General features: G+C 43.7%; 1 protein-coding gene across 4 annotated transcripts in view; it reads right to left on the reverse strand.

The window, feature by feature from the left end:
• UPF3A (UPF3A regulator of nonsense mediated mRNA decay) overlaps positions 1-16,322 on the reverse strand; it is a 49,902-nt gene extending 33,580 nt beyond the window's left edge. For 2 of the 4 annotated variants that reach the window (XM_034758100.1, XM_034758098.1), the window contains exons 1-2: positions 16,123-16,322; positions 14,675-14,781 (exon numbers count right to left, since the gene is read on the reverse strand). In XM_034758100.1, the coding sequence (XP_034613991.1) occupies positions 14,675-14,781; positions 16,123-16,317 (302 nt within the window). In that variant the 5' untranslated portion in view covers positions 16,318-16,322. Of the gene's footprint in view, positions 1-9,536; positions 9,947-14,674; positions 14,782-16,122 lie in introns of those variants that run through there. The other 2 variants (XM_034758097.1, XM_034758099.1) reach the window with 1 other exon arrangement.
• Positions 16,323-22,833: the final 6,511 nt, after the last annotated feature.

Consider the following 22,833-nt stretch of genomic DNA (forward strand, 5'->3'; position numbering starts at 1 on the left):
CCAAACTGTCACCTTGAGTCTTTACAGATATCCATCTTTAAAAAAAGATTAAACCTTTTGATAAACAGCAAGAATATATCCTGGGACATATAAAAATAAACACAAAATGATATATTTTTAACAGATTTGCATACAAATCCAGCAGGTAATTTACAGTTATTGCCAACACCCAAACATTTCCACTGGAAGAATGAAGAGTTACTGACCTGATAATAACTGTGTTCTTTGAGATGCTGTCATCTCTGGGGATCCCACATGGTCCCCATCCATGTGACAGCAAAATCTTTTAAAAAGCAGTGTGTGCTGGGGCTGTGCCTGTGCCCTACGTGTGCTCATGCCTCCCCAGCCCCCTGCCATGGGCATAATGAGCAGAGCTGCTGCAACCATCCCACAGTTCTGCCACCAATTCAGAATCCCAAATAAGGAGGACTATGAAAAAGTGGGGCTGAAGGGCAGGCTGTAATATCCACATCATCAGTGGAGAGTAAAGCAGCAACTAACAATTACTGGAGGTTTAGGCACCACAGGAAGTACCGCCCCAAGTCTGACCCTAGTATTCCGTCTCCTGACTTGGCTTGGTAACTAGTCTTGTCTCCTGCCTTCAACCCCAGCCCAACCGACACTATTGGCTCAGCAGCTTACACCCTGACCATTACAATTAGACAGACTTGTCTTTGCCAATATGGAGCTATCAGGATCAGTGCAACTGCACCTTGCCTGACTGTACTCAAGCAAATCAGTGGAAATGTGTACATACATGAGGTCTTGACCCCACGGTATGAGGAAGCTGTTTTGCAGTGATCCCAGGTCCATGCCTCTTCAGAAGAAAAGGCTGGGCATTTTGTATTAGCTTTGGTGCCAAACAATTCTATAATGAGATTTCCCCACCAGAGAAATATTGGCTTGATGACGGAGCTCTTCAGACATCACTTGTGGGTAGTGATAAACTGTCTGCTTAGGAAGTCTACTAGGTTATTTCTGACTCCTGGCAGATAAAAAGCAACTGGGGTAATACCATGTTGTTGACATCATGTCTATAACTTGATTGCCTCCTGACATGGAGGTGATTAAAAGGCACCTTCTTGCTTCTTTATATAGTGCATCGCAGATGTGTTGACTGTGAGGAACTGTACTGTGGAATTATGTAGAACAGGCAGGAATGCCATGCAAGTTATTCTGATTGTTCATAATTTTAGAACATTTATGTGAAGAGTCATGTCCTTCTGAAACCAAGTCCCTTGTATCTGGAGGTGATCCAGGCGTGTGCCTCAACCTGTACCTGATGCATCTGTGATCAATGTCTGAGTAGGAGGGGCAGAGAAGGGCACCCCGCTCTGAACATTCTTGGGGTCACCAGTTCAGTGCTGATAAAATGTGTATAGAAACAACAACCCGCATGTTCACTTGATGTCTTGCAAGGTGATACATCAACCTTAATCACCCTTGTCATAGATGTAGGTGAAGTCTGGCTAGCATCATCATCTGTGCAAGCTGACACATGGCCCAAAAGTCTGAGGAAGTTTCTTACTGTAGTTGATGGCGTCAATTTGATACTGGTAATTATCATCTGAAGATAAATAAATCTGTCTTCTGAAACATATGCTTTAGCTGATTTGGAGTCAATTAAGGCTTCTATAAACTTTATTGTTTCTGGTTGGTTGAGAGATGATTTTTCATAACTGACCAAGAGACCTAGCTGTCTGAATAAAAGAAGGACAGAATTCAGAGCTGAGCTGTGGCAACTTCCTGATGGGCCCTACCTTGGATCAGCCAATCATCTACATATGGGTACATAACATAAGAATACCCTGTCTCCTCAGACGTGCTGCCAGTGCAGCTAGGCATTTTGTGAAGACTCTTGGTCATATGGAGAGACCTAACGGTAGAACTTTGTATTGATAGTGATGGGGCCCTACTGTGAATTGCAGATACTTCCTGTGGGCTGGGTCGATGGCAATATTGAAGCACGTATCTTGTAAGCTGAGCCAGGAACCAGTGTTGAACCCGAAGGGAAGGGAAAATGCAGGCAAGCATTACCATCCTAAATCTAAAACAGTTCATGTATTTGTTCAATCTTCTTAGGTCTATGTTAGGATCCCTTTTTGAGGGGGGGATAAAGATATATTGGGAGTAGAAGCTCCCCGCCACTCCAGCAGAAACTCCTCTGGGATCCTACAAAAGCAGAAAAGTCACTTTTTCCTTCAGCTGATTTTCATGAAAAGGGTCCCTGAAGAGAGATGGGGAATGGAGGGTAAGGACTGAAATTGGATTGAACAGCCATGGTAGCTGTGGCCACCTTGCATGCATCAGAGGAAGGAGACAATAACTAACTAACTAAATAAATAAAAGCAAATAAATGAGACACAATTAACTTGGGGGAAAATCCTTTTCTGAGCCCTGCAGGTAACCAGCTGGAGCTCTGAAGTTTATACCCAATATTCTTGTGTCAACACCTTTAGCTTAAATAGCTCTTCATCCTCCCTGCTGTTTACCCTCCTCCCCAACGTATTTATATAGAGCAACCATATCTTCACTCAGCCTTCTTCTTGCTAGGCTAAACAAACCAAGCTTTTTCAGTCTCCTCCCATTAGACAGGCCTTCCATTCCTCTGATTGTCCTAGTAGTTCTTCTCTGAATTCTAGTCTGAATTCATCTTTCTTGAACAAGGATGACCAGAGCTGTAAACAGTATTCCAAAGGAGGTCTTAACAGTACCCTGTACAATGAAATTAACACTTCTCTATCTCTACTGGAAATGCCTTGCCTGATACGTCCTAGGACTACATTTGCCTTTGTCGCAGCTGCATCACATTGGTGGCTCATAGTTATCCTGTGATTGACCCACAAACCCAGGTCTTTCTCCTCCTCTGTCTCTTCCAAGTGATAAGCCCCCAGCTTGTACCAGAAATTCTTATAGACCCTAAGTGCATGACCCTTGCACTTTGTACTATTAAATTTCATCCCTTTTCTGTTGTTCCAAGCTTCAAGGTCATCCAGATCTTCCCGTATGATATTCCAACGGTTTCTGCCTCTTCTTATGGAAAGAAAGAGATAAGTGCTGAGAACCATGCTTATCCCAGTGTTTGGGCCTTTCTTGCCTTGTTGAAGAGGCAGTATCAGTCTTTGGTGCTGAGGTGGTAATCAGTACTGAGGTGGTATTTGATGCCAGTTCCTTGCCTGATGATGCCAAGCATGTATGCCAGTTCCAACCTTAGATGCTGCACACCAGCTGGCAGAGACATTGGCTGACAGAGACTTTGAAGAGGTTGGATTCATCCTGGAAGTTGATCCTTGCTCTTCAGGATCTGAATTTCTTCTCATGGATTATTCAGACACATGGCCCTAAACTTTGTTCTTGTTGAGAATGAACAACACATTGGGCACCAGTCTGACATATGTCTCTCGGTGAGAGAAAATAGAGAATGACTGTAGCTATCTGTGAGTGGAATTAGACTATCACAGGAGGGACACGGTTTGAAGCTCGAGCCCTTTGGTGCCACCATTTTGTATTGCATAGAGGGAAAAATTAAATTCAGGGGGTTTTACATTTTTTGTTGTTATAATGGTACTAAAATAATAGTGCGGAAAATTTAAAGTTGAGTGCTAACCCTAATCAGCCAGCTAATTCATGACTGAGGCAAATTCCAGTAATGGTAGCGGGACACCTCTTGTTCTGTTTCACTGCCCCCACACAGTAAGGGGGAAAGGAAGGACAGGTGCAGTTACTCTGCTCTTTATGTCTCGGGTGTGGGGCACAAAGGCATGCACAGTGCAGGTGTGGTCCAACAGACACTGCTTTTTAAAGATTCCAATCTTATGTACGTGAGGCACACATACAGCTAGAGTGGGATTCATGAGGACACAAACTCGAAGGAGAATTTTTCTGATCCTTCTGAATTAGACAGAGCTATTGGGATGGATACTCATTTACTGTATATGAAATGTTCATTATCTAGCATTTCTAAAGGGCACTAATTCCAAATGGGATCTTAAACTGAAAAATTTCTCAATTTATATATAAATTAAAAAATGTTATACTTATAACTCAATGAAAGACATGAGTCTAATGGAAACAGTGTTAATGACATATAGATTTATATCTGTAAAATGTATTTTATCTATAAAAGTAAATATGAATTGAATGATATTGATGAAAGTTTCAACATTTCTATGCAAGTGGATGGTACTGAGTGTACTATACGGAGGTAGCCATGACCATGTGAAAAGGCTGTACTATGATAGAATGAGTTTCTCTCCCATTGATTTCAATGAGAAACCGTCAATGCTTTTTTAGATATATTTCAATATGCATATAGAATAGAGTAAGAAAAAATATCGTTAAATTAACTTGGGTTTGTTTACTTTATAAGTAGAAAGGATTTGTGATTTGACATTAGAGGAACATTTAAGTTGAGATCTCACAGGCACCGTGTGTGTGTGCTGCTAATGGCTGGAGCAACCAGCAAGACTTTTGGATAACTGTCACCTCCCAGGAAGCAGAGGGCTCTCTCCTCTGTGCTTGGTCATCTCAGTAGGAGTACTCATGTGTTTCATGTTAAGCACACGCTTAGGTGCTCGACTGAACTGAGGCCTAAATTATTTTAGTATTTATTAGAGATTAACTTGATTGCATAATTAAACTGCTCATATCAAGTACTTCTGCTTGTTGCTCTTTGCTGACAAAGCAGAAATGCTGGAATTAAAGACAATGTTAGTCTAAGAAAAATGAATCTGTTAATAAAATTCTTAATTAAATAAATGAAGTTCTTTCGAGACATGCCAAAAATTAATTGTGCATCCAAGAAAAATTACTGTCTGGCAAAACTGAAAAACATGTTTAATGTATTTTTATAAACAATTTCAACTATTAAAGAAATACACTAAGACAGATGAAGCAGAAACAGGCTTCTTTGAATACACCAGATGTGGAAAAAATTAGAGCAATTTCATGCTTATTTCCTTATCCCTTAAATTCTTGCAATTTCATATTGTCAAAAAAAAAAAAAAATTAGGAGTGTAACTATAGATCTTTCTCTGTCCCTTAAGAAAACTGCTGTGCCTCTGATTTGCATGCATTTGGACCAACTGCCAAACATCTCTGGAAGCAGATGATGGTTACAACTCCTATTAATGCAGGTTTTGTGTATGAATTTAGGACTAGTACTCTGTTTGCAGAAAAGAAAAATATTTTTTGCCATTTTTAGGTCCTGATCCTGTAAAGAGCATCCCCAATTTCCACTTACTTTACATGGGAGTTGAAGGTGCTCAGCACTTTATAGGATCAGGCACTTATTACCTATAAAATATCAGGAATCTTGACACGGAACAGTAACCATTGTAAAAGAGAATAGAAAATCAGAAATATTTATTTTCTCTCAGAAACATTTCTAAACCCCTAATATTTCAGTAGCAGATGTTTTCCACCTGCTTTGGCACCACAATCTATTTCCCCCCGACACATGAAACTGCAAAATTTTTCTGTCCTTTTGCACTTTATATTTGTTAGATTGAATACACTTCACAATTGAGTCAAACATTTAAAACGGTGAATTTTATTTTACATTAAGCATTTATTATTGCTGTTAGCAGAGGTTAAATATATGACTACCAGAGTGGATAGAATTTTGTATTCTGGAAAGTACAGACATCAAAAATTATCTTGCATGTTTTGAAGGGATCCAGTGTAGCCACAAGATTTACAGTACTAAAAACTTTTAAATATTATGGACCAAAATCACCACTCACAGCACACAAAAATGCAAAAACATGTGTGCAAAGTTCCACTATCAAAGTGGGATTCTCCCCTAGCTATAGTTGGTTTATTACAATAAATAAGTATGGCTATGAGAGTACTTAGCAATTGTGGGTTCATTCCTCAAATGAAGCCATTTCCACAGACAAACCCAAGATATTTAATTTCTAGGAGGTGAATCAGAGAGGTAGGGCCAGCCAGTTTGGAATCACTGTTGTACTCTGGGAAATGTGAGAGGTGTGAAAGCTATCAAGCTTTCCACTTTATACTCCCCTTGTGAGGTGCCTCATAGTTACTCCTGGGGGAATTCTGCGTCACTGTGCACAAGCAGAATTTATGTGCTATGCAGAATTTTTTTCCCTGCAGAAAGATGCTGCAATTATGCCTTTTGTCCATCAGGGGCCGCTGTGGCAACAGAAGAGAGAGCAGCTGCTCCCGGGCCAGCCCCAGCTGCAGATAGGGAAGAGAAGAGGCTGTGTTCCTCACAGCACCCTCCACATGGGGCCAGGTCAGGAGGCACAGGATATGGGGAGATAGACACTGTGGGGCACATGGGGCTCATGTGGGGGGTCACAGACTGGAGTTCAGAAGGGCTGGGGGGGGATAGAAACATTTGGTTTGTATATTTTACAAAAAAAACCTCCACAACCTACAGTGAAATAACACAAAACCACAAAAGTGAGAAGACTCACCGCCAAGATTCCTACAACAATTTTACCACAGATATTAGTCAGAAAATGAAGGGATTCCAACTTGTGGCCTGATGTGACAGGAACATAAACTGTCAATTTTCTTGCATTTCTGTTCTTGTGAAACCCTCTTTCCCCACACATTATGGAGTCTGAAATAAATTCCCCCATCCATGCACATACTAAAATATAGTTGAGGAACAAAATTTGACAATTGTGCACATACACTGTGATGTCAAGCTAAAATACACTGGACCAGATTATGTGCTGCCTTGCACTTTGTGTGGTCATTTATAATATGTAAAGTGTATGAGTGAAAAGGAGCTATAAATTTAGAATTGGTCATTCTGAATTGATAGCATTATATATCTATAAGACCTTCACTTTGCATGCATATAAATGACCACATAAGGTGCAAGGCAGTGAAGAATTTGGGATATTATGAACTTCTGGATGATCAAAAGTATACTAACCCTATCAACCCCAAAATAGCCATTGTCCTTTGGAAGCTCTGCAAAATATGTTCTACTCTAAGGGTCTTAGGTGCTTTTCAAGAGCCACTCAAAAACCCACAGGATTGTGCCCTTAGGCCCTGTCTACAGAGGACACTTTTTCAACATAGTTTTCTTCACTATAATTATAGTATCAGAGGGGTAGCCGTGTTAGTCTGGATCTATAAAAAGCAACAGAGAGTCCTGTGGCACCTTTAAGACTACCAGATGTATTGGAGCATAAGCGTTCGTGGGTGAATACCCACTTCGTCAGTCTCAAAGGTGCCACAGGACTCTCTGTTACTATATAGTTATAACTAAACTAAAAGAGTGCATCAACACTGCTTTGTGTGAAGTGGTTTAATCTACTTCTTTTGTGAATTGTAGCATTCACACAGTATCACACTTTTTTGAAAAAAGTGAAAAGCATTCTGGGCAAGTATCCCAGGATACACTGTTCTATACTCAGTGCAGTATGGCTTGCTTATCGTGTTGGATTGTGGGATATCTACTGGGCTTCTGGGACTTGGTGTCAAATTCCAATGATTCCTTCCACAGTATCCCAAAATTGGTCTGTTTTTCACTAGCTAGTCATTTTCAACTGTTTTAGTTGCAAACAAATTTTCAAACTGCTATCAGGCAGCATGGAACACCATGATGCAGGCACTGATTAATACAAACAGAGTACCAGAGGTACTGTTAATCATGCAGGCAGGTGCTTTTGAGGAGAAGGAAGAATGCCATCACTATAACCACTAAGATTTCACATGGATACTGCTAGAGGAGGAGGAGAATAAAACCAAGCAGTTACTTCTGCATGACATTTTACTGGACTGGCTTCACTTGGTGGAGCACTGTCTCTGGACCTGGTCAGCCAGCACTGACTGTAGTCCTGGTATAACCAGCAGTGGAAGTGGAAGGCCAGTTCCCTGGAATCTACACAGAACTTACCCCAGAACTCCAGTGCCAAATCACTAATATAACAGTTCCTCTCAGTGTAGAGAAGTACGTGGACACTGTCATCTGGAAATCTGCCTTATCCAACTGCTACTGGTCACTAACTAACCAGTTTGGTGTTGGTAAATCAACTCTTGGGACTGCTGTCATGGAAGTGTACGCTCCCCTCCAATCTTTTGGGTTTTTTGCTTTGTGCTGGGATCCACTCATGAGGTCAGCAAACATCTCCTCCCTCATCCTCTTTCTCTTCCCATGGTGGTTGACCAGGCACTCAGCTACTGATAACTCTCCTCTCTATGCCATGCCAGTTGCTAGGAGAACAGAGAAACAATAAAGCAGTTACTGTACCAATATTAGCCATCATGCCAACAATGATAGAATGTTACTTCTATTATTTACCATCAAATTATCAATTTTGGAACTCCATTGTTTGGCCTGGCATGGTAGAAGATGGTAAGACAATTTAAGTTATTTTGCCTCAGATCAGGTCAGATCTCTACACCATGGTGTAGAGATACCCTTTAAATGACCCCTTATACAATTTTTAGGGGATGAGAAGAATGGAGAGTAGAGTTCCCCAAGGAATAGGCTAGTAATTGCATGTACACCCCTGGGGGCTATCCTTAAATGGGGAATATTATCCTGAGGTGTATTCTTAAGAGACAGAGATGGGTCCTGTACAGAAAGGTAAAGGGACAACTGAGAAAATATGCAACATGCTACATGCCTGGATGGTGCCCCCTCAAACTGTTGCTTAATGGAAGGGAAACACTACCTAGATGGGTGGCCCTAAGAAGCAAGCAACGCCTTGTCAAATGCTTGCCAAACTAAATTGCTATCTTTGTCTACAATTCTCATTTATCATACCAATGGATGAGAGCAAAGTGTGCTTTAAAAAAATATAGAATTTTGCAGCTGTGAGGCATGTCCTGTTAACAATGGTTTTAGCAATGTAATATACTGCAATAAATGAGTCCTTGATGAAAAGATCCTTTTGAAACACCTGCAAATCACAAATACTTTACAGAGTCTATGCAACATAAAAGACTTAAAACAGCCTCTGTAATCTCAAATGGCCAATTTAACATGTTTAATTTTACATGTATGAAAATCTTAAAATCTAAAAAAGCTCAGGGCAATGACAAAACTGTGGCTTACATGCATTTTCTACTGGTGTATTTCTTGCTTTTTGTTTTGCTACAATAAAACTGACTAAGATGCAATGCATTTGTCTTTTTCATTTTTTTTTTTCCACAGCTGCAGGGCCACTATCTTTTTCAGCACCACAAGAATGAAAAGCAGGGAGAGGAGGCAGAGGTGGTTGAGGAGCAAGAAACATCAAGCAGCATGGGAAAAAGGGGCGATACATGTTTTGGTCTATGGGCATGGGATTAAATATTTTTGGGATTAAAAAATCCACTTTTAACTATTGAATTTTCTGTCTTATGTGCCATTTTGAGCATGCTGCAGGGGCTGGAGAAAAGCCAAGCAAGTGGAGGCGAAAGGGTGCTGCGTAGGGGCAGACATGTCCATCCTCTGCTGTGACAATATCTGCCAGACATGACAGGGCACAGTCAGTATGCAGAAGAAAGTTTTCCAAATCCCCCTAAACAGGCATTAATGGGACTGACAACTGCTTAATACTTACTGGATGAGGTCCCCTCTGCCATATTGTCTCTGGCTGGGCACTGGGGAGGCATCTCTGACTGAGTCTCCTGCTGGCTGGAAGGAGTGCTGAAGAAATCTTGGTTGTCTAGAGGAATCTTCTCCTCCCTGGGGGTTCAAGGCTTCCTGTGGGGTTTCTGAAGGCATGCCTGGCTCGCTGCAGATAGTGGACAAACTGTCCAACGTATCCTGGGGTTCTGTGGAGGCCTCTATGATAAAAATCTGATTCAGCTCTTCACAGCAGGCACGTGCACTGGGATTTTGATTTTGTCTTTGGTGTTTTTGTAAATCTGCTGCAGCACTTTGGTGTGGCACTGGCATGTGTCCTGACAGTGCTCCTTTTCCTGTTTTTGATCTGCTCGCCACTTACAGATCTTTGCATTTCAGTGACTGCTGGAAAGATGAAACTGAATTTGCTCCTTTTAGATGGGCTTGGGGTGTGTCAGCAATGAAACTATGGGGGGATAGGTAATCAAGATGACCCCAGAGCATTGGAGAATGCACAGGTAACCAGACAAACCAGTCCAATGTGAAGCAATGAGTGTGGGATATCAGTGGGATGATTACCTGAAGTAGTACAGTTAATTCAAATGGGGATGTATCCATATGAACTTTATAGCAGTATAATTCATTCAGAAATTGTGTTATGTTGTTACCAAAGCATTCACCATAGGAGCATAAGAAGCAAAATAAAGGGAAAAAAAGATTGTTTATGTGTGGACACAAGGCAGCTCATGTCGAAAAACTCAGATATACCAAAAACAATTTCCATGTAGATAAGGCCTAAGTCTCTGTGGAGACATCAGACTGATGACTGAGCACAGAATCTGAATACAAATCACAGAGGGAAAAAATGCCTCCCAGTCCAACCCTACAGACCATTAGTTTACTAAAAGGGTCAAGGAAGCATAAAAAAAAATCTGACATCCCACGTAACAGATGTCAGAGTCTTCAGTGTTAATTTTCTCTATTTTCTAAAAATTATGTATTCACAGATTTCAACGCCTCAAAATGTAGTAACCAAATAACATTTGAAAATGCAGCTTTATTTTCTTTGTACTTTTTGCTTTACTTAACTGTCAAGAGTAATTTTTAAAGCAGATGAATTTTACAAAGTGATTTAAGTGTGCCCTCATCTTTCTTCCACCAATACAGAATGATCTGCCTCTTCACATGGGGACATGAATGGGGACAGCAGTATCAGCAAGTCATGAGGGTATTGCAAGCCCTACAGCTGAGAAAATAGTTCACACTAAATAATTTACTCAATCTATTTAGTCTCTTTTTCAACATATGCACGGTCCATGAGCAAAATGCAACTTGTTCCTATTTAAGTGCTGTTCACATTTACTTGACAATTTTGATGGTTTGGTGCTCAATACTCAAAATTAAAGCTATGTTGGTCACGTAAACCACATGGTCTGTTATATATGTTGTTATTTTCTATATTGGAGAGGAGAATGATTGACACAGCATATGACAGAGTTTGCAAAACCCTCACCAAAGTCCTGGCACACAGGCAGTTAAATAAGCCAGACAAAGATCAGACGCTAGCCTTCACAATTAGGTCTTTCTGCACGAAAAATATTTATTTGCATGAATGCGAGGAGAGAAAAATAAACTTTAAATCTTTGACCTGCTTTGAGTTGTCTAATCTTTCTAGGAATGATGGCTCCCTATAGACTTGTGCCCCAGACTTAAGTGCCTTGGCCCATCAAACTGCTTGGAACATTTCCCTGGCAGATAGCTAAATAAATCCATTGAAAACAGAGAAACTCTTTTAGGAGAAGAAGTTTCAATCTGCCTTTGTTAGTTTTCCATTATCTACTGGAAAGGGCAGCACAGGCTGAACAGGAGCCGACAGAGCGTCCTACTTCTACACATGGAGGCACTTAAGAGTGCTGATCCATTACAGATAGAGTGAGCTTGAATCCTTGTTTTTTTCAGTATCTGCCCAACTCCAGGTTGGCGTATGAGCAGCCTAGACTGACAGACTAAATAACTGAAAATAACAAAACTACTCTATATTAACTTACAGTAAATCTATCACTTAACTAATTAAAACTGTCTTAAACTGCTATAAATAAAAAATTACAAGTCTGGAGCAACCACACAAGTGAGATTATGGAAAGGAAATTTGGCAGTTGGGATCTATTTCCCCTCTTTGTAGCCTCAGTTGGTGGTTCAATGTCTGAGGGGCTCAGCGCTCCAACAGTCATTGCCAATAAACAGTTCCAGGGTTATAACCAGAGGTGCAGACATGCTATTGGTTTTGATCTGCTATAGACAATTCTCTAAGAAGAAAATGTCAGATATGCACAGCTATATACTGCACACTCTATTAGTTTAGGATACATATCCATGTACCATTGCTTCCCGACAATGTTAAGGGTGTTTGGGTTGCATTAATTGTACATTTCCTCCCTTTCTGAAATTTGTTTTGTTAGCCAGTGAATGTTGTCTTAACATTTATGGCACCATGCATATTAAATAAAAGTATTAGCAACCTCATTTTATATTCTTTGTTAGTTAATGTTCTTATTTTAATTGTTTTTGAAATTGCTAATGAAATAATTAGTAATATATTGGATGTTAACGTAGATTTTCAAATAGGCTTGGAGCACTGGGGAGGTTCCAGAAGACTGGAAGAACACAAACGTGCCAATTTTTAAAAAGGGTAAATGGGATGACCCAGGTAATTATAGGCCTGTCAGCCTGACATCAATCCTGGGTAAGATAATGAAGTGGGTGATAGTAGATTTGATTAATAAAGGATCAAAGGAGAATAATGTTATTATTGCAAATCAACATGGGTTTATGGAAAATAGATCCTGTCAAACTAACTTGATACATTTTTGATGAGATTACAAGTTTGGTTAATAAAGATAATAGGGTTAATGTAATGTACTTTAAACTTCTATAGGGCATTTGACTTGGTATCACACAACATTTTGATTAAATAAATAGAACAATATAAAATTAACATGGCACACATTAAATGGATTAAAAACTAGCTAACTGATAACTCTCAATATGCAACTGTACATGGGGAATCTTCACTGAGAGGATATGTTTCCAGTGGGGTGCCACAGGGATCAGTTCTTGGCCGTACACTATTTAACAATTTTATCAATGACCTGGAAAAAAACATAAAATCATCACTGATAAAGTTTGCAGATGACACAAAAATTAGGGGAGTGGTAAATAATGAAGAGGACAGGTCACTGATTCAGAGAGCTCTGGATTATTTGGTAAACTGGGTGCAAACAAACAATATGTGTTTTAATCATATCTAAATGTAAACGTATACATCTAGGAACAAAGGATGTAGACCACGGATCAGAAACTTTTGGCAGGCAGCCTATCAGGGAACTCCACTGGTGGGCCGGGTTAGTTTGTTTACCTGGAGTGTCTGCAGGTTTGGCCGATTGCAGCTCCCACTGGCTGTGGTTCGCTGTTCCAGGTCAATGGGGGCTGCGGGAAGCGGCGTGGGCCGAGGGATGTGCTGGCCGCCACTTTCCGCAGCACCCATTGGCCTGGAACAGCGAACAGTGGCCAATGGGAGCTGCGATTGGCCGACCCTGCAGACGCTGCAGGTAAACAAACCGACCCAGCCTGCCAGCAGATTTCCCTGACAGGCCGTGTACCAAAGGTTGCCGATCCCTGATGTAGACCATACTTACAGGATGGGGGACTCTACCTTGGGAAGCAATGACTCTGAAAAAAATTTTTGGTCATGGTGGTTAATCAACTGAACATGAGCTCCCAATGTGACACTGGCCAAAAAAGCTAATGCAGTCCTGGGAGGCATAAACAAGAGAACCTCGCATAGCAGCAAAGCAGTTATTTTACCTCTATATTCGGTAATGGTGCAACTGCTACTGGAATACTGTGTCCAGTTCTGGTGCCCAAAATTCAAGAAGGATATTGATAAATTGAAGAGGGTTCAGAAAAGAGCCACAAAAATTATTAAAGGACTAGAAAACATGCCTTATAGTGAAAGACTCAAAGAGTTCAAACAATTTAACAAAGAGAAGGTTAAGGGATGTCTTGATTACAATCTGGAAGCATCTATATGGGGAACAAATATTTAATAATGGATTCTTCAAAAGGTATAACATGATCCAATGGCTGGAAGCTGAAGCTAGACAAATTAGAACTGCAAATAAGGTGTAAATTCCTAAAGGTGATAATAATTAACTACTGGAACAATTTAACCATGGTCATAGTAGGATTCTTTATCACTGACAATTTTTAAATCAAGATTGGATGTTTCTCTAAAAGATATGTTCCAGGAATTATTTTGTGGCCTGTGTTATACAGTTCAGGAAGTCATTTCTGGCCTTGGAATCTATAAATGAAACAGGATGCTATCCTTGAGTGCTCAGGTGTGTAAATTTAAAATTAGCTTTTTGTGAACATCCATGTGAATAAAACTTGATTGCTTGAAAGCCTGTAGAAAGCAATGAGATGTGAACAATGAAGAAGTTAATTCATTTTAAATTCAAATGAACACTTGTGGAAAAATGGCTGTAGTATTTGCCCAGCTCAACACCAAGAAAGAGAATAAGTCACACAAGGTGTACAAGAAGTTTAGAAAGACCTCTGTTCTACTTCACCAGTGAAAATAGTTCATAATATATATATAAATATATATAATAATATACCTACCTAACTAAACCAAAAAAGATAAAGGCTTCATAGAAGCAAAATATAAATTTATTATGTGACTATGCCCAGGGTACCTGAGGCCTTGTCTACACTACAGGGAAAAGTCGATCTAAGCTACGCATGTTGAGTTACGTGAATAGCGTAACTCAAGTCGACGTAGCTTAGATCTACTTACTGCGGGATCCACACTACGCAATGTTGACAGGAGACCCTCTCCCATCGACTCCCCTTACTTTTTTAGACCCGGTGGAGTACAGGAGTCGACGGAAGAGCGAGCTGCGGTCGATTTAGTGGGTCTTCACTAGACCCGCTAAATTGACCACCAATGCATCTATCACCGTGCATTCATCCCCTGCTAAGTGTAGACAAGCCCTTAGTGAAATAGGTTGCTTACAAACTCATAGAAAGTACCTCTTTCCTTCTTAGTGCTGATAAACAGCCCCTCCTCACCTGGGATCAGCAGTGCAAAATTCAAAATAATCGTGGGCAGGTAGTGGATGTAGCTGCTCTTCCAGTTGCTCCTTGGTTAGACTAGGAGGAAGCCGGCGAATAACTACCTGTAAAGTAATATAGTTAAAAGTGAAGACTCATTTAGTACTAATCTAAATATTTAAATATTGCCAAAATTGTAAACAAACTACATTGCATCTTTCTGAAAACTCTCTCTAGAACTACGAATTTCAATGGGATCCAGTCTTACCATATACTTCTGCACTGGGATGCAGTTTCTGTCACATACTGATGAGGGAATGATAGCTAACACATGTAATATAATTGTAGGACAACTGAAATCTTTTAACAGAGAGTTTAGAAGCAACTATAGTTGAGCTGAATATAAAATATATTAACAAATTATGTAAAATCGAATAAAGTCACTAAATATACAAAATACATAATTCTCTCTGTATAAAATGATTTAACATGAAGTAACTTTCTCAAAACACTTTTGTTGTAGAATAACACATACTATATGTGACCTAATGTCTTGTACCATTTAATTCCATAAAACAGGTAGGGACACAATTTGCATGAAAAACACACGGATGGAGTGCTGTCAAATGTGTAGAGCAGGGAAATGAGAGGTCAGGATTCATGTGTTCTGTTCCCAGCTCTCACTCACTGTCTCACTTTCAGCAAGTCAGACAGCCTTTCTGTGCTGCGGTTTCCCTATTTGTAAGGAATTTTGTGAGAATTGCTTGTAAAGTGCTTAGAGGAAAGATGTTTTATAAAAAAATAGCAAAGTTGATGTTGTGGTACTTTCCTGGGACTCCTTTCCCCGGGGAAAATTCCCTACTCCTCTGCCACAGCATTTGTCATCTTGATTTTTAACTCACAAACTGTGACCAGGCAAGCAGATTTGCAGTGATATTGCTTGTAACGCAAATCATTTAAAAAAAAAAACAGGAGTACTTGTGGCACCTTAAAGACTAACAAATTTATTTGAGCATAAGCTTTCGTGGGATGTGTGGGCTGTAGCCCACGAAAGCTTATGCTCAAATAAATTTGTTAGTCTTTAAGGTGCCACAAGTACTCCTGTTCTTTTTGCGGATACAGACTAACACGGCTGCTACTCTGAAACCTGTCATTTTAAAAAAGTGGATCAATATCCTTATTCTTATTTCGCAGATGGGCAAATTGAGGCACCGAGCGTGCTCCAGCCACAAACCATGTTGCCTGCTAAACACTATGGGAAATCTTTGGAATATAAAACCTACCCCCCCCCCCCCCCCCCGCCCCCCCCCCCCCCCCCCCCCGTCCCCCTCTCCCCCTCCCCCTTCCCCCCGCCTCCTCCGGCAAAGCTCCCGCCCCTCCCCATGTCCCTCCCTCAGGCAACCCCCGCCCCGCCCCGCCGCGCCCCGCCGCGCGCTGTCCCTGGTGCTGACGCGCCGGCCGCTCACCTTGCTCAGCGCCGCTCTCTTCTCCTCCCGCGGCCTGCCCAGGGCCGGGTGAGGCGGCGGAGGCGGGCCCGGGGGCGGCGGGGGGGTCTCGGGCTCCCGGCGCGGTGACTCCCGCCGGAGCGGGGTCTCCATGGGCCGCTTCTCCCGGCCGCCCCCGCGCGCCAGCCCCGGCCCGGCCTCCCGCTCCGACCTCATGCAACCGCCGCCGCCGCCGCGACACCTCGCGAGATCCGCCCCTCCCCGTGCCGAGCAGAATCTCGCGAGATTTTAGCCCAAGGGGCAGAAGGGGGGGAACTAGAGCGAGGGGCGGCAGCCCCGTGGGCCGCTGGAGCAGCGCTGAGCCCTGGGCAGGGGGCGGCGGCTGCAGTCCCGGGCTCGCCCCACCCTGCCCGGGCTCCCAGGCCCTTTGCACCCCCCGGAGCCGCGCTTGCCCCGTGTGCACCGGGCCTGGCGCGAAGCGCTGCTGCAGAGCCGGGCTGCGAAGGGCAGTAGAGTCTGAACTTGCACCACGTTTTTGTCCCGGTGCCGCACCAGCCCTGCAGCCTTTCTCGGGGGAGGCCTTTTCCCCGCGCCTTGCGAGATCGCTCCTCCGCCTTGCCCAGCAATCCGCTGGCGGAAGAAATCCTCACAGTCACAGCGCTCGTTTTTCTGGCTTTGTAATAGTTCATGTATTAATAGCCCACGAGAAAGCAATGCAGTCATTTCATGATCCCTGGCCTATGTGTCTCATTTCCATGTAATTGTTAGAATTCAAAACTGCATCGCCCCTGAGCGATGACCACTAACAGAATTTAAAAAAACCCAAAACCTTTAAAATGGTCTCATCATGCATGACTGACAGAAGTCTCACTGTCAGGAGAGTCACTGCCCTTGCCATCAGGCTGGAGGAGGGTGTTGGGCTCGGTGAGAGAGCTTTCAGTGAATCAGACATGCCAAACCTGTGTACACACAAAAAAACCCTGCAGAAGTTGGGCTTGTTTTTGGCTTAATTGGCTTGTGAGTTGCTTGTTGGCTAATTTTTGGCTTGTAGCTTGATGCTTGTTGGGCTTGTTTCTTTTTTTTTATCAGCTCCCGGAAAGGGGGGAGAGAGTCAGGGGTGCACAGTGGGCCCACCACAGTCTCAAACTGCACGCCGGGGGATCTCGTCATATGACGTGTTGGGGGTCCTAGAGGTTGGCTTGTTTTGGCCTTGTTTTGAAATGGGATTAGCTTGATGTTTGGCTTATTGTGAAAGTCGGGGTGCTTATTTACTGATGAAAGTTGGCAACTGTGCAAATGTGTTCTACGTGTTCGGGTTGCACGTTTGGTTTAAACTCCTGCCATGGCAGTCACATGAAGGAACTGTGAAGAAAAGAAAGAATTTATTGAGCACTAACAATTTGAGAAGTTGCTCGTGAGAGGGGTCCCTGAAGAGGGACAGAGAAGGGGGGTAGGAGGGAGGGAACAGAATTGGAGAGAATATCACAATTCTACTGTGCGTAAGACCCAGTGGTCTGGGTGGAGAGTCCATCCTTTGTTCTGTGAGAGGAGATCTGCTCTCAGGGGGAGAGCTCATGGAGCACACACTGCCAAGCGCATCAGGTAAGGGAACCAAGTCTGTCTGGGCCACATTGGAATGATCAGTATGTTGTGGGCCTTGTCGGGATTAGAGTTATTGATGGGAATGCATACATGAGTGCTGTGTCCCAGGTGACGAGGAAGGCATCCCCCTGGGGACTGGGGTGCTAGTCCCGCCCTGGAGCAGAAAAGTGGGCATTTGAGGTTTGTTGTGGACGCAAACAGGTCGATAGATGGAAAGCCCTATTCCTGGACTATCGATTGGAGGATACTGTCGTATTTCCCATTCGTTTTGGGGTGAACACACCAGTTCCACAATTTCATGGCCTCGGTGCACCTCCAACGCCAGAATGCCGCCCCTAAAAATGTGCCGCCCCAAGCACCAGCTTGTTTTGCTTGTGCCTAGAGCCGGCCCTGCATCTTGTCCAGGTGATCCCTGGATGGGGAATAGACCCTAGCCAGCCACTGCTGGAGCCGGTCACATTTGGAGTCTCACATGGCAGATGATGTACATGCACACCGCCATGAGGCCCAGCAGCAATAGGCAGACCCTGGCTGTTGTGAGAGGAAACACAGAGACTCCAGGGATGAGGTCTCTCATTGTCTGGAACCTGTCGTGCTGCAGAAACGCCTTCGCCCTGGTGGAGTTGAGGACCACCCCCAATAAATTCTATTCTTTGTACAGGGTCTAATGTTGATTTTTCCTAGTTTATCAACAGACCCAGTCTCCTCCACGTGGTCAGCAGCATCGCGACGTTATCCTGGTCCTGAGATCTGGAGTGACCCTTGACCAGCCGGTCATCGAGGTAAGGATAGATCAGGATATCCCAACACCTGAGGTAAGCTGCCACCACCGACGTGCATTTTGTAAACCCTCTCGGTGCCGTTGCCAGGCCGAAGGGGAGCACCGCAAACTGGTAGGGCGCGGATCCCACCGTGAAGTGGAGGAAGTATCTGTGTCCTTGAAAGGTCACTATATGAAAGTACGCATCCTTCTCAAGTCGAGGGCAGCATACCAGTCTCCCGATCCAGGGAGGGGATGATGGAGGCCAGGAAGACCATGCGGAACCTCAACTTCTTGAGATACTTATTGAGGTCTCGCAGGTCCAGGATGGGCCTTACGCCTCCTTTGGCCTTTGGGATCAGAAAGTATGGGAGTAGAACCCCTTGCCCCTGAGTTCTATGGGAGTTCTTCCACGATCCCCTCCTCCCACATGTAGCCCTAAGGATTAATATGCTGGTCTGTAGAAATAGATCTTTCTTTTAAATGCATCCGAAGAAGTGGGCTGTAGTCCACGAAAGCTTATGCTCTAATAAATTTGTTAGTCTCTAAGGTGCCACAAGTACTCCTGTTCTTTTTGCGGATACAGACTAACACGGCTGCTACTCTGAAACCTTTTAAATTTGAGTATTTGACGTACTAGGCTTATAGATTTTATATTAAAAGTAAGTTTGGCTGTAATGCAAGAGACCTAACTACAGGCCAAAACCCTGTATGTTAAGCTAATGTGAAGTTAACACATTTTGAGACCCTTACTCAGAAAAGTAAAATTGACAAAACACCCACGCAGATGTCTAGAGACCTTTACCTGAACCAATAGGAATAAAGGGTGGAAAAAGAGGATTTTTGCCCACAAAACTCACAAGTACACCACACACATACATACTAGCCTATGGGGTAAGTGTACCCTAAAATTTCTGTGGGGGAAGAATGAAATTTGGGCATAAGAGGAAGGATTTCTGACTAATGCCCTATAAAAAGGAGAGGCAGCTCGCCATTAGACAGGCAATCTATCCACCTATCTGCTCCTGTCTACTCTTCATTGCCTCCACCTTCAACTACGTATCGACGGCTATTAACTATTGATAGGTCGTTCTCCATTTCTTTTTAAACTGTAAGTCTAAAAGGGACTTGATTCCCATATATTTTATTTTAGTAAAGCTTAGAGTTAAACTAGAGAATAAACAGCTCTGCATTAGCTTCCTCTGCCAGAGGTGCGAAAACGCCCAAGGCGGCCGCTGCATCTGCCAACAGCAGGTTATTAAAACAGTATGAGTATTAATCACGTTTGCAGCTTATATTGCATTATTGAATATAGCATTATCATATGTATCTCTTGAATAACAGTAATACAAGTGTAACTGTAATTCTAACTGTTTTGGCATTTGCTTGCTATTTCATTGATTTTAATAAAATGTCTTTATGACTGTATCTGTCTCAGTGTAAACTTCCTGTCATACCCCCAAAGTTCCTTTTATAAACTCTGTGAAGCCTGATTCAGTACGAACTTTATCTTCTGATCAAACAAATAGGTGAGCCAAATCCCATACTAATTAATATCCATAATAATCATTATTAAAATTATTACTTAAAATTAATTAAATAAAATTAAATGAAGTGGATAAATTAAATCAACCCTACTAACATACCCCAAATCAGGCTACACACAGCAGGCCCTGCACCTCCTGATGCAGTTGACCAAAGGTGGGCAAACTATGGCCTGTGGGCTGGATCCAGCCCGTGGGATTGCCCCCTGTGCTGCTGCGGGCCCCACACCACTTTCAGAAGCAGCCGACACCACCTCCCTGCGGCCCCCAGGCGGGGGGGAGGGGGGGCAGAGGGCTTCCTTCATACATTGCCCTTGCCTCCAGGCACCGCCCCCGCAGCTCCCTTTGGCCGAGAACGGGGAACCACGGGAGCTTTGGGGGAGGTACCTGGAGGAACGGCAAGGGCAGTGCATGCGGAGCCCTCTGCCCGCCCTCCCTGGGGCTGCAGCACTTCCTGGAGCGGCACGGCGCGGGGCCAGGGCAGGCATGCAGGAAGCCGGCCCTGGCCCCGGTGTGCACCGCTGCCACCCCAGAGCTGCTTTAGATAAGCGGCACCGGGCCAGAGCCCGAACCCCTCCTGCACCCCGGCCCCCAACTGCCCTAAGCCCCCTGCCTGCACCTTGCACTCCTGCACCCCAACTCCCTGCCCTGAGTCCCCTCATACACCCTGCACCCCAACCCCCTGCCTGAGCTCCCTGCTGCACCCTGCACCCCTGTGCAGCCCAACCCCCTCCTCTGCCCCAATCCCTTGCCCTGAGCCCCTTCCTGAACACTGCACCCCTTCCCACACCCCGCACTCCCTCCCGCACTCCAATCCCCTGCCCCAGACCTGCATACAATTTCCCCACCCAGATGTGGCCCTCAGCCCAAAAAGTTTGCCCACCCCTGCCATAGACTCTTGTGAGAAGGGTCCCTGAAGAGGGACCGGGTGGGATGAGGGGATAGAAACAAATTGGAGGGTATAGCTCTGTGCCACAGTGTTGAGGACCCAATAGTCCAATGTTATAGGTGCCCAGGCTGGGAGGAAAAATGAAAGTTGGTTGGAGAAGCGGAAAGGGCCAGGATCCAGGACAGTGGACAGAATGTTGCCCTTGGGTGCATCCTCAAAATGCCCGCTTCGACCCCTGCTGGGAGCGGGAAGAGCTAACCTGTGTTGAGGTAGAGGGCTGCTGGCCCTGATGGCATTTGTAGCCCTTGCTCTTCTTCTGGAATGAACATGAGCAACACATCCTGCCTAGGCTGGCTACACTACTGATGGGGAGGCTACGGCTTAAACCACTTTCTTTGCTGCCCCGGGTGTACAGGCCCAGGGTCTTCAGAGTGGTGCACAAGTCCTTTAACCAGTGCAGCTTATCGTCTGTTTTCTCTGCAAACAGAGCTTGCCCCCCAAAAGGGAGGTCCTGGATGGACTGTTGGACCTCTGCTGACAGGCCCAAGGACTGCAGTCACGCCACCCTCCTCAGGGTTATGGCTGAGGCCAGGGTTATGCTGCAGAGTCAGCCGTGGCTGAACCTGCTTGCAATGCTGCCCTTGCCCCTCTTCCAGGATGGCCTGGACCTCTTTCCTGGGGTCCTCATCTGCCATAAACATTACAATCTAATCACCTTATTTAATAATGTAATTGTTATATATTGTGGTTAATTCATAAGTAATCAATGGGGGATTAACAAAGTTAAATTGTAGGTATAAGTGTGGGAATATGTAGGATAGGGGTATCGGATTGATAAGCATTTATTATTGGTAAGTGTGTGTTATGTATATAAGTAAGATAAGGCTATAAAGGTAAGGACTACAGGCCTGAGGCCTGTCAAATTTCAGTTTAGCCGTATCAGGCTTTAGACGAAGGCTGAAAGAAGCTGACATGACTGGTTGGCCCAGGATAACAGGTAAAGCTGCAAGATTATCAAAGAGGTGTTAATTGATGATGATTGTGAAAATATGCCACAAAATACACCAATCAATACTGCAAACTGCCTTCCACATCCCATAAATGTTGGGGGTGCCCTGCTTTTCATAGGCTATTTTCTTAGTTCCCCTTATCTTTGTTAACATTTACATCAATAAGTCACCATGATAACTTGCTGTCATTGCAGAATTTCCCATGATGTTACAATTGGGCATTTTGCAGGATGAATGGCACATAGCCACTTCTGTAGCCATACCTGCAGCAGCATAATCCGCCACATCCAAGGAAGCCTGCAGAGCTGATTGATGACTATAGATAACCTTCCACAATAAAGGACTGAAACTGCTCCCTAGTCCTTTCCAGCAATTTATTTGCAAATTGAGAGATTGCCTTCCAATTATTATAACCACATTTAGGCAATGCAGAGCTGTAAACTCACCACAGAATTAATCTTTCTCCCAGCGACCAAGGTTTTTTGGATCTTTTTCCTTAGGGGTGGCTGTTGCCCAGTCTTGACTACTCTTCTCATTCACGATGGCCACTACTAGTGAGCCCAGCATAGCATTCAAATAAATACTTCTCAAACATTCTGTTCATTTGGCCACAGGGGGAATGGAGGAAGGGGCTTGCCATAGGTAGGCTGCATGAGGGCCTCATTTTTGGGAAGAGTTATTTCCTGCTGTAGCCAAGCCGAATCATCAGTTTAGGGGTATTCTCCTCCACTAGCTCTACTTGTATATGAACAAAAGCAGCCAATCTTCTGAGTAGCTCTTGGTATACCCGGGAATGCCTCTGGTACTAGTGTCTTATCTAGTGAGTAGGATGATGCATTAAGGGAAGGCAAGGGAGAAACTTCCCAAGATTAGTCCTGCAGTACTGGGAATGACTATTGCACTGACGTGCGGGGGGAGTCCAGTAAT

Source organism: Trachemys scripta, chromosome 1 (genome assembly GCF_013100865.1).
Source record: "Trachemys scripta elegans isolate TJP31775 chromosome 1, CAS_Tse_1.0, whole genome shotgun sequence".
Taxonomy (NCBI): Eukaryota; Metazoa; Chordata; order Testudines; family Emydidae; genus Trachemys; species Trachemys scripta.